The sequence below is a fragment of the Strix aluco genome, chromosome 20 (assembly GCF_031877795.1).
Source record: "Strix aluco isolate bStrAlu1 chromosome 20, bStrAlu1.hap1, whole genome shotgun sequence".
Lineage (NCBI taxonomy): Eukaryota > Metazoa > Chordata > Aves > Strigiformes > Strigidae > Strix > Strix aluco.
The window spans coordinates 10,254,169-10,269,896 of record NC_133950.1 but is presented as its reverse complement, the minus strand read 5'-3'; the positions used below and the strand labels follow the sequence as shown (position 1 = coordinate 10,269,896).

Sequence of the window (15,728 nt, the reverse complement as noted above, 5' to 3'; positions counted from 1 at the left end):
TTCCCCGGGCCTCTCGTGCTGGCTTTCTCCTGCTGCAGGCGTCTGGTGTTCTGAGTGTGAAGGACTATTTGGGAGAGTCTGATGCCTGAGGCCTCTCAGATAGCTCCAGCCAGTGCAGTCACTTTAAAATGCAAACCAGGCAAAATCTGCCTGAGTTTGCCAAAGGCTGAAGCATCCCGTTTGTTTCAGGAGATGCTAATGCTGGTGGTTTTGCTGCTGAGCAACTTTGCCGTATCTTCTGCCATCCTGCACACCGCAGAGAGCAGTGAGGAGCCCAGGAGCTGGGGGATGGAGAGCTGCAGGTGGAGCAGCGGGATTTCATTCATCTGAGGGAGAAGGTGCGTCACGGTGATGTGACTTTTCATGCAGGCTAAGGAGTGAACGCAGGTGGAGTGCCTTTCTCTTTAATAAATAGCTAAACCACTCATGCCTTTACTTGAAATCATAGCTGTGTTTGATGAGCCAGCTCAGCGCAACCTCCCGTGGGCAGCCGGATTTCCCAGGGCTGGGTGCAGCCAAGGGCAAGTGATCACTGGGGCAGGGCATGTCTGCACGCTCCAAGGCTTTGTGCCGGTAGCAGCAGGAAGAAATGGCAGGGAGGGAGGGCACTGGCGCCCACAGCAGCATCGGAACAAGCTGGGAATGTGGCTCAGCACTGCTTGGAGCCATGGGCTGAGCTGTGGGACCAGGGCAGGCAAAATCCCAGCTGGGCCCTGCACCTTCTCCACCAGCATGTGGGAGCACGCTGGAGAAGTGCCACCCGCCTGCCTGTCTCCTCCAGGCTAGAGCCGTCCCCTCAGGCTCTTTGCCCAGCCCAGGCTGTAGGATGTAATTGCTCGTTTGGGAAAATTTTGGGGAATCTGAGCTGTAATTGCACACAGCGTCTGCTGCCCTTTGAGATCAGGTTGGAGCCCAGGCCGTGCCACCCCAGCATACGTGTCTGAGCTCCATTGACATGGATTTATTACACAACCAGCCCTCTCCTGTAGCTGCCACAAGGAAATTCCCCAGCATAGCAATAGTGGAAAAACATGTAGTTATAATACTGTAGTGTAATTCAGCTGGTCAAATAAATAACAACCCATGTGGGAACTGAGGGTGATTTTTATTCCGTAATCTTTCCAAAGCAGGATTGTTATTTGAGGCTTCTATTTTTAAGTACTTTTCTCAAGCATCTCCCATGAATTTTTCATTCCTTCTGAGTGCTGCAGTTCAGTTCCTCCTCCAGCAAAACCCTCCATCTTTTCCCCACAGCTCCTGGGGTCAGCCTACCTGATGACTAAATCTTTCAAAGCCTGACCCTGATTCTTATTAATCATTTCTCAAAAAAATGCAGTATTTTTTCCTAGCAGTGTTGGTTTTGCGTAGGTCTTGTCCTGGTTTGAGACCTCTTGTGCTAAAGGCTTTAAGGCACAGCTTGTAGTTTAAAGACATACTGCCCTTAGGACTTGGTCTCACTCAAGCAATGGCTCTGTCCTAGCAGGATGTGATCCATGGAGGAGGATCAGATCATTAATATTAATGGCCTGCTTCCGCCTGGATTAATGGGATGGTTGAACATGCTCCTGGCAGCTGCGTAGCCTTGGGTCAGGAAAGCCAGGAAGGCGGGACTGCGGATGTGTCCTACCTGGCATGAGACCCCTAAACTTGAGAAATCAAGTGGGAACTGGGATCCCAGGAGCATTACACCTGCCTTTGCAGGCAGCTCCTGCCTCTCGTCCCCATCCATGCAGGTGCTGTGCAGACAGACACCAGCCCTCCCCACTGGGGTTCAACTCTGTGTAATAGTGAAAGGGTTGGAAATTCACAAACACAAGGGAAAAACAGCTTTCTTTGCCCACATGGTTTTTATACACCACGGAGCCTGCCTAGCACATACAACACCCATGCCTGGGTCTGCCTCAGGGGCTTAACGCCTAAACAAACTCTGCTTCTTGATGACTCCATTCAATTTAAATTTGTGCCAGTTGCTGGTGCAAATTGTCCAGGGCTTCCTGCCAATGCTTGAATAATGCTGAGGAGAAAGTCTGTCTGGCTAGCAGGAGAAGTCCTGACTTGTCTGCAGGTGGTACCAAGCTCGTGCATATTCCTGCTTCTCGGTGAGGTGTGCTGGCTGCCTTGGGAGGGGAAGAAGGTGCATGAAGGAAAAACATCTCGCTCCTGAAGAGCCTGTGGGCTGGATCCTCGTCTGGTAAAAACTGGAGCAACTCCATGGAGTGTGATGTGTTGGTGAGGGGTCTGGCTGCCTGCCCTAGCCCCAGGCTCCTGGGAGAGGTGGGGAAGGGGCTGCTGGAGACAGTGTCATCCCCGCCGCAGAGCTGGTCTGGCCCTTGCATCACCCCAGTCCCTGGGCACCAAGGGCTTCTCCGCTATGGGTTTGCTCCCTGTCAGCTATGGAGGGGAGAGGGAGCAGTGTTTGGGATGTGGCTTTGCCATCAACTGCTTATGCTTGGCATTATGGTGTTTATAATACTCTGCTGAGCTCCAGGGAGATGTGAGAAGGGTTGGATGCAGTTTGGCGACAGCAAAAGCTGGGGTCCAGGGTGAACACCCTTACTGCAGTGTTTGAATCTACGTGGCTGCCGCATGTCCTGCCGTCCCCATTCCCAGCCTGTCGGAGGCGTTCACTGCTGGGCTGCGGAGCTCCACGCTGGGCTGTGCCGGGACTTGTTCTGTAGCTGCCCTGACGCCAGGGTGGTGGTGACCAGCTGCAGGTACCTCTCCCTTGAAATCAAGTGTCTGGGGTTTTCAAAGGCTCTCTGCACATTCGGGTGTCCCGGGGCTGAGCCAGTGCATCAGGATGAGCGGTACGGCATCTTTGGGTTTGCAGCATCAGGGCAGAACAGCAGATTGAGGCAAATGTAAAGAATTTGCAGATCTCCATGCCGGGAGGGAGATCGTGTGCTTGAAGGGTCTTTCTGGCTCTGAGCTCTGCCCTGCCAGGCTGGGGGCAGTGCAGGGGTCTGGAGCCAGGTGGGATGGAGTGTGACTGCTCTGGGCAGGCACAGGAAGAGCTCAGCCCTTGCTGAGTGTGGCAGGAGTAAAACCTCTCATGCAGTGCTGATCCTGGTGGGAAAACTGCCCTGGTGTGACTCCGCACTGACCGTTTGCTGGGATTACCAGAAATGGTTTAATCCTCCCTTCTGCAGGGACAGAGTGGGGGTCTGGCCTGGGGCATTCCTTGGCCTTTGGTCAGGGCTGGTGGGATGATGCTGCCCAGATGGAGAGGTGACTGTTTTCCTTCTTAGTTTGCTCCCCCAGCAGGAGCCAACCTTCTGGGTCTGTCCACATAACCTGACTTGTGCTGGTACAACAGTACCTCTGTATCGCCTGGGCTCAGGGCCACTGTGCCCAGAGCACAAGGCTGCCTTAAATTCACACCAGCCCCCCAGGAAAAAGGCTCCTGTAGCCTGTTCTCCCCAGGGAGAGGGGTGCCACCAGCATCCCTTTGCTGGGGACAAACCTGTCCTTGTGCAACAGGGTCTGTAGTGATGGGACTGGAGCCTGGTCCTGGGCTGAGTGCGATGCTCATGTCTGGTTACTCTGGACCCTCTTGGAAAGGAGGGGATTAGTTTAGCTAAATGGACACTAAAAATTTTTTAAAAGCCCTGAAGATCAAAACTGGTTCTAGAGGGACTAATGTTTCGATAGATGGTTTTATAAATTGCAAACTGTCACACTCCATTCATTGTTTTTGAGGACTTTTTTTGTGGCTTGAAACAAACTTTTTTATTTTAACATGTCAGTTAATTAAAAAACTGCTCACATCCTCAAAGTGTTTATTTTCCACTCAATCTCCGATGGTTTCCATTTGCCTAAAATAAGTATTTTTTTTTTCTGTGTAAAGGAACCAAACCCCAAATCCAGCCCTTCAACACTAATAAACTTGGAGAGTTATCAGCCTCCACACTGTCGGCTTGCTGGAGGTTTGCTGCTGCCAGCACTGGGGCCAGAGCTGGGGAAGGAGTTAAAGGTTTGCATTGGAAGAGCAGCCCAGCTGCCTGCAGAGGCTTAGATCCCACTCTTTCTTCACCACTGATGGCTGGGGAAAAGCCAGCTCCAAATTCAAAAGCTACTTTCTAGACCGAGGACAAAATTACACCCGACTGTCCTGATTCACCCTCCTGGAGAAAACCAGGACGAGCCATCTTTGGGGCCAGGCAGGCTGGTGTTTATTTGCAGGTTTGGGGCTTTGCAGTTCACAACCTGCCTGGTTGTGCTTCCAGACTGGTCACTCTGGGAGCTCCGCTCCCAGCCGGGGGGGTGCAAGGGCAGCCCAGGCCCCCGGGTGATGGGCGCTGGTGGGCCAAAGGACAGCTCTGTCCCCTGTGCCCCATCCCTCGGCAGGTGGTTGTGTAGAGGAGGGCTGACTGCCTCTGCCAGGAGAGAGCTCAGCCCACACTGGGCGGGACTGGGGAGTACTGGGAGCGGTGCCACGGAGGGGTGGGCTGTGGGATCGGGGACGGAGGGAGCGCAGGAGCACAGGGCTGGATGCAGCTGAGGTAGGTGCCTACCTTCTTCCTAACTCCTTCTTCTTCCCAGGGCTGATCAGGCCGTGTCCGTGGGTGAGCAGTGCCCGGCTGGGCGAGGGATGCTCTGTGCAGCTCCGTCCCTCTGGGCACAAACAGGAGGGGAGGTGGGATGGGGGGATCGTGGTGGGTTGTTTTAGGAAGGCAAGAGGTCGAGCTGTGGCCAGGCTGAGCCTTGCTGTGGCCCACACGGTCGAGGGGGCTGTATCCCAGCATGGGGCATCGCATCCCCAGGGAGCTGGTGGCAGCAGGGTGTGAGAAGCAGAAGCAGCCCGCTCTGCATCCCCGTCTGGGCTTCGCTCACCGGCAGCTCTGCTGCGGCAGCCTCCAGGGGTGTACAGGGGCTGTGGGCTTTTGCCGAAGAAACAGCGGAGACCTGTGATGTGTTTAAATGTGTCTGTTCCTGCCCCCTCTCCCGCAGAGCCCTCTCACAGCCCAAGCAAGATCACCGCTGGCTGCGAGTGCTGCAGGCGACCGAGCGGCACCTTCCCCCAAAATGATGGAAAACCAAGTGTTTATGTCTTTTACATTCTACAGCACAATCTTGATTTTAAAAATGTATGTTGTTGCTATCATTACGGGACAAGTGAGACTCAGAAAGAAGGTAAGATCGAGTTTCCTTTTCCTTCTCCTTTTCTGGCTTTTTCCTTGGGTTTCTGTGGTTTCTATTTCTTCTTTTATTCCTGTAAAGGCCAACAAAGTTTTCCTGAAGCAAGCTGAGTTTTCTTTGACTTAAGTTGAAAGCAAAATATGTTTCATAGCTGCAGCAGATACGTATCTCACTTCTCTTTGGCTCTTTTTGTTTGTTTCTACCATCTGTAGCTTGATGTTTATAACTTCTGAATTCTAATCTAAATAGTAATTTTAGATCTAAAATGGCATGCAGGTGAACTGCTTCTGGAAAGAGACTGTTTACAGTTAATTTGCTGTGTCTGGAAGAAAAGGAGTGGGGGGGGAAAGAGTTTAAGAAGAAATCATTGCAATGGTCTTTTTTTCTTGCAATGTAGCAGAAAGCTTTTGAGCTTTCAGAGACTGAATGGCTATGTGAATGCTCCAGGAGAGCAGAAAGTCTTGGGGAATAAAAACAATAGCTGGAGGAAATGGTTCTTGGATGCAGGGGAAAATACAGGGAGGCCCAGGAGCTCCAGCTGCTGTCAGGAGACTGGGTTAACTGGAGCTTTTATCACCCGCAACCCAAATTGAACTTGTGGCAAAATCAGCTGTCTGTAAAATCTGTTTTAAAGTATTTGAGGAGTTTCTGACTGCATCAGTGGAGCAGGAGGGAGAGATTTCTTCTTTCAGATAAAATACAAAGAGATATCCCTGTGCTGTAACATCATTGTAACTGATGATTTGGCTTTTCCCCTTATGTTTCTAAATGATGCTCCAGCCCTGGGACAGTCTGGGCTTGTAACGTGATTAAAGAAAGCACCAGGGTCCTTTCCAGGCTGCAAAGTGAAGCTGTTGCATGTAACCAGGTCCCTGAAGAACAGCTTCTGAGCATAGGTGGGGAGCTCCTATAAATCATTTTTATTTGTAAGTTTATTAGTGTAGGATCCGATTTCCCTGGGGCTGGTTTCAGTCACATAGTATCGCTGTCAAAAAGCCAGCCAGGGAATATTCTTTCTCGGTAGGGTGAACTAATCTGTCAGTCCCAGTTATCTTTTGGATGCCGCACTCGGTGTCTGCAAGCCCTGTGCCAGCAGTGAACTCATTTGGTGGTTGGCAAAGTCTCATTTCAATGGGTTTCACGGGGAGAGGTGGACTGGGATCAGGCCGGAGCTCCCTTGAAGCCCCCAGTTTGGAACCTGCATGGTGACCAGAGTTGGGTTTTGCAGAAGATAAGGAAAACCTGTCGGGAGGTGCCAGGTTTAACCCCCAGGACCGTGCACATGGAAGTGCAGTTGCTCTTGTGTTTGTGAAGGGTGGTGAGAAACTGGGGGAGGAGGGAATCCCCACTGGTCTTAAAGATTAGGGGCAAAGCTTCTACCTGTGAAGTTCCTGAAAACATCATAAGAATGTATATTATGGGAACTCTCTCTTGCAGGCGTTTGCAAACCCGGAGGATGCGCTGCGCAACGGGGGGCTGCAGTACTACCGCGAGGACCCCGACGTGGAGCGGTGCCGCAGGTGAGTACACGGCGGTGCTGGCATGTCCCCTGCGCCACAGGGCGAACCCTGGCAGCTGCTGGCAAAGAAGCAGTGGGAAGCTAAAGGGCTCATTAATTAAGTAATTACCTAAGTGGGTTGAATGCCTGGAGCTCACTGTGGGACCCTGCAGGCTAGAGCAGTTTAATCTTTAATGGGAGCGTGGTGTGTGCTGGAGCAAGGACACGTGGAGGGACCCACCTTTGGCTACAACAGCCCACCCTGACACAATTAAACTCATTCCTAGATGCTCAAAATCTCACAAGCCCCTGAGGGCTTGTTCTGTACCTACACGCAAAGGCTCCTCATGCCCTGCTCCAACAGGACCCCAAATCCCCCCAGATCCCCCTGCACAGGGAACTGTGTGACTGGTCCCAGTGCTGGATGTGGCTGCCCTTTTTGGAGATTTAGGAAGAGGCTGGACACGATTGCAGTAACTTCTGCCTCTCTAATTGGGCAAACTCTGAATCCTCACTGTCTTCTGTGGAACTCACAGTTCCTCAGAGGTTAAACATGAGGTTATTCAGCCCCAGGCTTGGTTTGCTGTCCCCCTTATGCAGAAGGAGGTGCCCCGAGTGTTGGGCTGGATCACTGGTGACGTGTAGGAAAGGGGCTGGAGCCGTGCCCTGCTGTCACTGAGCCCTCGGCCTCCAGCTCTGCTGTGGGTGGGGGACCACAACGCTCACCTCTTGCAGCCTGCAAGATTTCCTTTAAAAAACTAATCCCCAGGCTTCCAGAGGGAGGACTATGGCAAACAAGCTGTTTCCTTGCTAGGAAAAAGAAAATAATAGTAGCAATAATAATCATAATCTTCTTTTGATTAGTCAGAAAAGACAAACTTCCATAAAATAAATAACCGGAGCTGCATCAAAGACCTGGGGAAGTCTGGGATCCAACTGTGCAGTTAAAGCACTCAGAGTCAGTCCTTGCTGATCTGTTCACAGCTTTGGGGAAGACAGATTAAACCCAAGGTGTTTCCCCTGAACAAGGGTGATGCTGGGTTTTCTTCTTGGGTGTTAACGGGAGGGGAGCAGAGCCATGGCCGGGCTGCTGGGGTCTGTGCAGGACAGGGGCAGAGCAGGGGACAGCAAGTGGCCGCCAGGAGGGAGGTTCCCCCCTTGCCTCTTAGAGAGGCCCCCAGCTGCATCTCAGCTTTTTCTTCCCTTTCTCCTCCCCATTCTTCCATTTGTCCTCCCAGCACTGTTGAACCTCTGAGTCCTCGGGGGCTTGTTCAGAGGGGGCTGCCACGGGGCAAGGTGGTGGGTGTCTGGCAGCTGCCCTCTCCCAGCACAGCTGACACCAAACCAAAGCATGTTCATCCCTGCAGTCCTGGCTGGGCTGTGGGAGGGATTTGTGGTGGTACCCACAGAGGTGATCCTGGCTTGGGAAGGCAAGCGGGACGGACCCTGAGCTGGGAAGGGAAGGGGCTGGGGGTGGGAGAGCCTGTCCTTGTGTCTGGGAAGGGACTGGCTCTGCCCAGGGACCGTCTGGCCAGAAGGATCAGAGGGCTTCCCACAGCTCCCCTCCACGCTCCCGGCTTTGGCAGGGAATATGTCTCCTCCATGTCCAGGCTCTGATCAGCTCATCCCCACCGAGTCCTCCTGGCACCACTGCTACAACAGCAGGACTCATTTTAGTGTCATTTCTAGGCCAATTCCTCCATGCTGTTCCAAAATCACACCCAGAGAGCAGCTGAAATAGGGTTTCCAGCAGGATTCTGGCCATGTTCTTCCCCCACTTGCTTGGGGACATGGCCCTTAAGCTAGGGACTGCTCCCCATGGAGGTGGAAAGAGCAGGTAGGAGAAAACCCTTTGCTCTCCTGCCTGTTATGGGGATAATAGGGTGTTGAAACCCTCTTTTCTGGGAACAACATGCTGTGCATCTCCTTCATGCTTCAACAGAGCTGGGATTGGAAATAGCTTAGGTGCAATATTTACCTGAAAGTGCCCTGGCCCTGCTGAGCCGGTGCATGGCCTGGGCTCTGGCATGGGAAGGGGGCAGCAAGGGACACTGGCAGGGACTGACATTCAGCACACAGGTCATTTTGTGTGATCTGGTGATGGAAAGCAGCTGCTGGTCTCAGAGTCTCTGCTCATGTCTCCATCCCCAGGCATCCCAGCAAGGGGAAGTAGGTCGGGGCAAGCTGGGGGACTGGAGCCCTCCCCCACAGCTCCTGCTCCATTGCTCAGAGACTGATCCTGTCTGGGGACAGTCACCCTCCAAAAAACCAGGGCACTTGGTGTTGAAAATTTTTGATGGAGAAGCTTTTGGCAAACCTTGGCCTGAAGAAATCAGTGTTTGGTGAGGCAGTTGTCGAGGCAAACACTGGGACATCTCCTGCACCATAGACCTGACTCTGGGGATGGAAGAGGGGGGCTTAAAACACAGCCCACTTTCTTTTCCAAAGTCAGGTTTCGGCTGGGTCTATCCCAGCCTGTGTCTGCACTAATGAGCTGTGACTGAGTGTCCTAAAACTTCCCAGCCACTTCTCAGCTTGCACAGAAGAACAGCACAGGCATCTTGGTCTTTGCTTCAGGGAGAAAATCACTTACAGGCTTTGTGAACTTTTAAATGTCCTGGAGCTCAGGAATGGGAAAGCAAGGGTGGTTATTATCAAGGCTTCATCTCTACCTCTCAAACTTTCAGAGATAGCAGAGAAAAGGCAACTGAGCCTTGTGCCTGGGTCACTCTCCAGCCTAGATCCATCCCCACTGACCGGGGCATGACCTGAGAGTCCCGTCATAGAAACACGGGGATGGGGCTCTGCTGCAGAAAGCAGCTCTTGCATCGCAGGGGAACAAAAGAAGAAGAGGGGGAGGCGGTGGGAGGGCAAGGACAGCCTCGCTGCTTTGGGGATGAATTTCCCTCCTTCAGAGGATGGTACCTGGGTGAGAAGGGACACAGCCTACGCCTACGGCATGATCAGACCCTGTTTCGGTAGCGGTGTGGTGCTGGTGGTGGCAGGTGATGTTGTGACACCCAGGCAGGCGCAGGGTTTGGGCCGTCACACGGCCACAGCAGCCCCTCCAGCCTGACTGCAATTAAGCAGGTGCTGCTGGCACAGCGTGGGGGTGCAGGGGGAGCTCAGGGTGCTCCTCCCCAGCCCCCTTTGAATGTACTTACAGAGAGGGGTGAAGCCACAAACCCTCCCATCCTGAGAATTTCTCCTCTGGAAAAACTGCGGTCAGGAAACCGCCTTGTTATTGTGTAACGTTGCCGCATCTGGGGCCGTGCCGTGCTGACACCGCACCAGCTTTGAGCTTTTCGCAGCTTCGCGGGGTCTTTGTTTTGCTTTGTTTATTTAAAAGCTCTAACCCTCTAGCTGTCATCTATCACGGTAAAGGCATCCCAGCCACAGAGGGCAAGTTTTGGGAGCACAGCATCCCAAGAGAGAGACACCGTCTGCAAAATCCTGCTGCCTGTGTGTGTAGGGGGGATCTGACACTTTTGGGGGCTGCATCTGCCCCATCCAACAGAGGAGAGGGCCAGCAGCACCCAGGGGTGGGCACTCTGGCTAGAAGAGATGGGACGCAGCCTGGTGGAAAGGAGGAGCAACCTTATCTCCTTTTTCAGGGCCCACCGCAATGACATGGAGAACATCTTTCCCTTCCTCTTCCTTGGAGCTATCTACTCCCTGCTGGATCCCAGTCCCACAGTGGCCAGGATCCACTTCTTCATCTTCTGCACGGGGCGCATCGTCCACACCATCGCCTACCTCCTGCAGCTGAAGGCGCCCACGCGCTCCGTGGCCTACAGCGTGGCACAGCTGCCCTGCTTCTCCATGGCTCTGCAGATCCTCCTCGCCACCACCCCATACTGGTAACACCCAGTGAGACCAACCAGTCAAACCCCCTCGTCCTGCTCTCTGCTGGTTTCCCTGGCTGGACCAGGTGGTGCGTGTGCGAGTGTGAGTGTATGTGTGTGGGCACGTGGTATGTTGCCAGGGAGGCCACCTGCACCCCAAGGATGCTCAGTGCAGCCTTGAGAAAGTCCTTGTGCTATTGAAATAGGGCAGGGAAGTCATCAGAGAGAAGGGGCACGTCTCCCTGTGGAGTGGGAAGGGGGTGCAGACGCAGGTTTGTCTTGCTCCTGCTAAGGGTGGGATGGGGAAAGCACCCAGACTAACCCTTAAGGAAGGGGTTTATTGAAGGAAAGAAGGTTTTCTGGCCCAACTGCAATTGGAATTGGGAAGGGGAAGATGTGCCCTTTCCCCTTGCTCATGAATACCCTGTGAATCAAGAAGGGAAAATCATGAGGGTCCCATGAAGTCCCTTGGTCAGCAGATGTGGGTGATAGCAGAAGAAGGTTATAAAGCAGCCGCCCTCCTCCTGCCCAGCCGTGTGGGTCTGTGGGGAGGGAGGTCCCTTAGGTTCCCTCTCCCATAAGGAGGACAGGAGGCAGGTGCCTGCCAGGCAGTGTAACTTGGAAGTCAAAATCTCAGGGGTGACGTGAAGCCACCGAAGCGTTGAAGCGTTCAGCGCTCCCAGCGCTGCCTCGTCTCACGCCACGGGATGCAGGTCCGTGCCGAGGAGTCTCACTGCAGACAGGAGCCTGCCTGTCCCAGCAAGGACACCCATGGCTGATGTTTGGCAGCTCCCAGCCAGCAGCAGGTGTGGCTTTTCCATCTCAGTCTCACCGTGGCAAGATGCAGAGGGACGTGCCCGGAGAAGCTGACAGGAATTGCTTACCCCGTAGAGAGCCGGACAGAAAGCTCTGGGACTTCTGGAGAGACTGAGATGCTCACACAAAACTGGGGGCTTGCAGTGTGCGGACAGAGCTTTCTCCCAAGCGCGGTATCTGCGTTCACATGCTGCTGATGCCTGAAAACGCTCCCAGGGCCACAGACTGAATTTCTCCCCCTCTGTTTGTGGCCTTTCTCTGGCCGCAGAATGGCCGTTGCTATTCGGGGAATGTGCCGTGACCGCTTTGGGGGTGTTTTCTTTCAGCTGTTTCCTGCTGTCCACTGCTGCCGAGCCGGGCGCAGCCTGGATTAGTTGGTGTTTGCAGAAAGCTCTGGAAATGAGCAGAGTGGCTTTGAGGCACCCCGTGGCAGAATACCGCTGCTCTGCGGTGTCGTCTGAAGGGTGTCATGTTGGAGAGGAGAGACTGGGGCCAGCATATCACAGGGTGACAAACCCCCGTGAGCTCCTCTGCCATGCCACTGTCCCCAAGTGCCAAGGGCTGCTCCAGGCAACAGCAGCACGCAGCGGAGCACCCCTATGGAGGACAAGGCAGGAGAAAGCCTCTGTTCAGTGCCTCCTTCCTCCTCTGAGGGCAACACAGAGTTTTACTAAGATCACACTGGGAAAACACAATGAACAGAAAATAAATTCCCCTTCCACCTGTCCTAAGCACTAAAGCTGTTCCCTTAACCCCTCTGTCCTCAGAGATGGTGTTACAGAGACCTCCCTGAGTGCCTGCATGCACAAAGCATGGGTTCAAACACCAGCTCAGACTGATGCTCTGAGCTCTTGCCCAGCTTGGGTAGCAGCTTCTGTGCCAGTAAGTCCTGCCCCAGCACAGACGTGGCCTTAGGCCAAGCTGTTTGGTGAGGTTTGGCGCGGAGCGCTCTGCTCTCCACGGGGGACGCAGGGCCCACCACATGTGGAAGGTGGGCAGGACTGCAGGTTCAGCAGTTTGCTCTTGGCCACTTCTCATTTACACAGCCTCAACAGATGTCTGGGTAATACATACCCCTCTTAACAAGCCTTTTCTGCCTCACATGGTGCACAAGGTCTCGAACCCCTGTACATTTCTCTGCTGCTGCACATGCATCCTGGTGGCAGGAAGCAAATATTCCCAATAAAAACAAATCATTGTGCTCTGATACATCCTTCCTTCGGGAGCAGCAGAAGCAGCTGGGTAGCAGCTGGGTCCAGCCCCAGCAGGATGGCTCCCCAGCTGCAAAGCGCTTTGCTAAACCCCGCTGCAGAGCCTGGAGTGCCCCGGGACTCCTAAAGAGACGTCCCTTTCCTCCAGACTCACCTGCCCTGCAAAGGAAGCTCTTTTCCAGGTGTGCATTATTTGTGCTGATCATTTACATTCAGCAGAGCTTGCAAAGCAGCCTTGCTCAGTTTTCTTTCTCGGAGTAGCAGGTTGCTATAAAGCTTGGTGTTCACCCAAACCTCCATTCCAGCTTCCCCCAAAGCAGGCTACTGGTCTGAGGGGCTTTGTCCCAGCAAACTCACTTCACACCCTGCCTGTGTTCAGCTGGGCGCTTCTTACCTGCAGAGCCATGCTGGTGCTTAAATCGTGGAGGGCTGGAGAAGTTCAGATAAGATTTCTGTGCTTATGATGCAGAGGAGCTGCCTGTGTTTTCCAAGCTCAGCAGCCCCCTCTTTTTGCTAGGAGCTTGCTGGGAGGCAAACACCTCAATTCCCTGGTTTTCCCCTATTTTCTTAAACTGTTGATATTTGAGAGGTGCTGCCCCACCGGTGCAGATCTGCATTTGCTGTTTAAGATAGACAAAATGTCTCCACTTGGTAGGTTTTTTTTTCCTCATGCTTTTTGCTTTCAAATAAGAAAGGCAACAGCTTTGTAAAATGGACTCTCTCCAATACATGTTGCTGTGGTTAGAGATGTAGCTGGGACTGAGATTTTTGGCGTGGAAAGGAAGAAATGGGGCTGCAGAACCCCCCCAACCCCTAGAGCTGCCAGCTCCTTCAGCCTCTTCTAAACTGCCTGTTTGGTGCCTGGGGCTGATGCCCTGCTCAGGGAAGCCAAGGTTACATGCAGAGCTCTGCTTTCTTCTTTTTTATTAAAAAAAAATAAACCCTGCTGTACTGGCTGCAGGGAAAAGCTTGGGAACGTGAACTCTCCTGGCTCCAAAAAAACAAACAGAAAAAGCCCACAAGGCAAACTTCAGAGAGGCCCAACCATTGTGCTTATTTTGAAATGCTGGGGAGGTTTGTGGGAGGCAGGACAGAGCCTGGCTCTCGGCTGCCTGATCAGCCCAAGCCCCACCAGGGCTCTCCCAGCACCGAGGCGGCCGGAGCCCCTGGCTCTCCCCTGGGCACAGCCCGTGGTGTTTGCTGTGTGCGGGGCAAGCGATGAGCTAAAGCATCCCCTGCTTTCTCCCAAATAATATCCTGAAGCCCAGAGCTCCCAAATTCCTGCCCCAGCATCAGGTTTGGCGAAGGATATGCCCAGGGTCTCCCACAGCTCCAGGAGAGTGGGGACAGTGGTTGCATCTACCAGTCTCTGGGGTTTGGGGTGTGTGTGTTGTATGTGCCAGAAATTTGGTTTTCACACCTGGCTCAAACCTGAAATGGCAACACTGCAAAACCCACCTGGGACTGCAGAACAACAGAGTTTGGTAGATAATATTTAAATATGATTCACGCTGCCAGTATATGTCTTCTCTCTGCCCTGCTGAGCCCAAGGTGTCTGGAGGTGGGGGAAAAGCGAGCAGAGACCCAGCACAAGCCACTTCGCCTCCCTCTGCACCCAGCCAGTTCAGCCCCAGGATCCCTCCTACCCCTGAGCTTGGGGCTTACCCCTTCCTTACCCGCCTGCACCACTCCCCGGGTCTCTCCCGTGCATCCAGGCCTTCCCCCCGGTGGGGTCTGGGTCCAAGATGCCACCTTGGGCATCTCTCCTGTGACACAGGTCACTCTGCCTTCTCTGCCCTCCCAAAATCTTCTCTAGCAGATGTGGGGCTCTTCCATCTCATCTGTGGGGTTTTGCCATGCAAATTCCCGTATTCCTCTTGAGGAACTGGGATTCCCGTGACTTGTAGGGAGAGCAGGAAGAGGCAGCTCTACAGCTGTGGACATCCCAGAGGTTATTCCTCTGGAAAAGACAACGGTGTTCCCTGCTCCTCTCTGGCATACACGAGGGTGAAGCTGGCACAAGGAAAACTTTATCCACCGGGTTTTTTCCCAGCCGGCTCTGGAGCTGAGCTCCAAGATGTCCCCTGTTGGCGACGTGGGTGACAGCCCCAGGCAGGGAAGAGGGAGGAGGTGTGTGGAGGGTCCCTGTGTGGGGAGGGGTGTGGAGCAGAGCAGCACGATGTCGGGGCGGGGGGGGGGGGCGCCTCTGCTCTGCACCCACCAACCCTGCTGGGCTACCGCGGGCTGCACTGCGCTCCCCTGCGCGGGGCTGCAGCACCCTCGTGTGGCTGCGAGCACCCGCTGCGGGGGGACCCTGCTCGCCCCCTCTGCCCTGGTGTCACGGAGACCCTCTCCCGGGTGCTGGCTGGCCAGGGATCTGTGGGCACGCCCGGGGGGGTCTCAAGGTGTTTGGTGTGGAGGGAGGGAGGGAGGGAGGGAGGGAGGGCTGCTGGGTGCCATTCCTTGGGGAGTGGGGTGAGGAGCAGGCTCATGTCTGCTCCTGTGCCCATCAGCCTCTCTGGAGCAGGCAGATGCCTCACTCCCGGCCACGCTGCATGTCAGAGGGCAATAATTCTTCCTTGCATGCAAGAACTCTTCCTTGGCTTTGTAACACCCACTACAAAGGGAACCTTTGCTTCCTCCCTCTTTCCCAAATTGTTGCAGAGAGTCATACCCCCAGCAGATAGCTACCATCCAGCTTCTCAAAAGCTTCTCTGCTGCCTTAGGTTGCTTTCTTTTGGGGTTTAGAAAGAAGCAGCAGTGAGCAAAATATCAGCTGCAGGGAGGAGGTGCTCCCTCCAAATGGAGCGCCGAGTCTGGGGTGCCCATCCCCAGGGCCGGAGGGGCTCAGCTGCTGGGAGATGACACGTTGCTGTCATATGTCCATAGATTTTTGCAGCTCGTAGCTGGTGTCAGCAGGACTTGGAGGGTCTCTGGATGTTCCCGTTGCCACCAGAGGGAGAAGGGCTCAGTGCAAGGGTGGCGGGAGAGGAGGATGCTGTGAGCACTTGATGTCTGTGTAATTCATTCTGGATGGGGATAACCAGGCGAGCATCCCTGCGAGCTGGAAAATGTGAGCTCTGTTTTGACTCGCTGCCGTGGCAGCTGACTCTGATGACAATACAAAATTGTTCTCATTACGGTATTGCAGGGGCAAACTTCAACTTTCATCAGTTGGAAAGCCATGCACGAGTGTTGGGCCCTGGGGTCAGAAACAAG

The 15,728-nt window shown here is 53.9% G+C and overlaps 1 protein-coding gene across 1 annotated transcript; it reads left to right on the top strand.

Annotated features, from left to right (window-relative positions):
* The first annotated feature begins 4,463 nt into the window (after positions 1-4,463).
* PTGES (prostaglandin E synthase) lies at positions 4,464-12,505 on the top strand. The gene is made up of 4 exons (XM_074846094.1): positions 4,464-4,502; positions 4,951-5,133; positions 6,577-6,659; positions 10,252-12,505. Exons 2-4 carry the CDS (start codon positions 5,026-5,028, stop codon positions 10,499-10,501), a joined length of 441 nt encoding a protein of 146 aa, XP_074702195.1. The 5' UTR covers positions 4,464-4,502; positions 4,951-5,025; the 3' UTR covers positions 10,502-12,505.
* The last annotated feature ends 3,223 nt before the right edge of the window (positions 12,506-15,728 follow it).

Coding starts and splice junctions, on each gene's coding strand:
- PTGES (XM_074846094.1), top strand. CDS start 5,026: ATGATGGAAAACCAAGTGTTTATGTCTTTTACATTCTACAGCACAATC. Junction 5,134..6,576: donor AAGTGAGACTCAGAAAGAAG/GTAAGATCGAGT, acceptor TCTCTCTTGCAG/GCGTTTGCAAACCCGGAGGA. Junction 6,660..10,251: donor GACGTGGAGCGGTGCCGCAG/GTGAGTACACGG, acceptor CTCCTTTTTCAG/GGCCCACCGCAATGACATGG.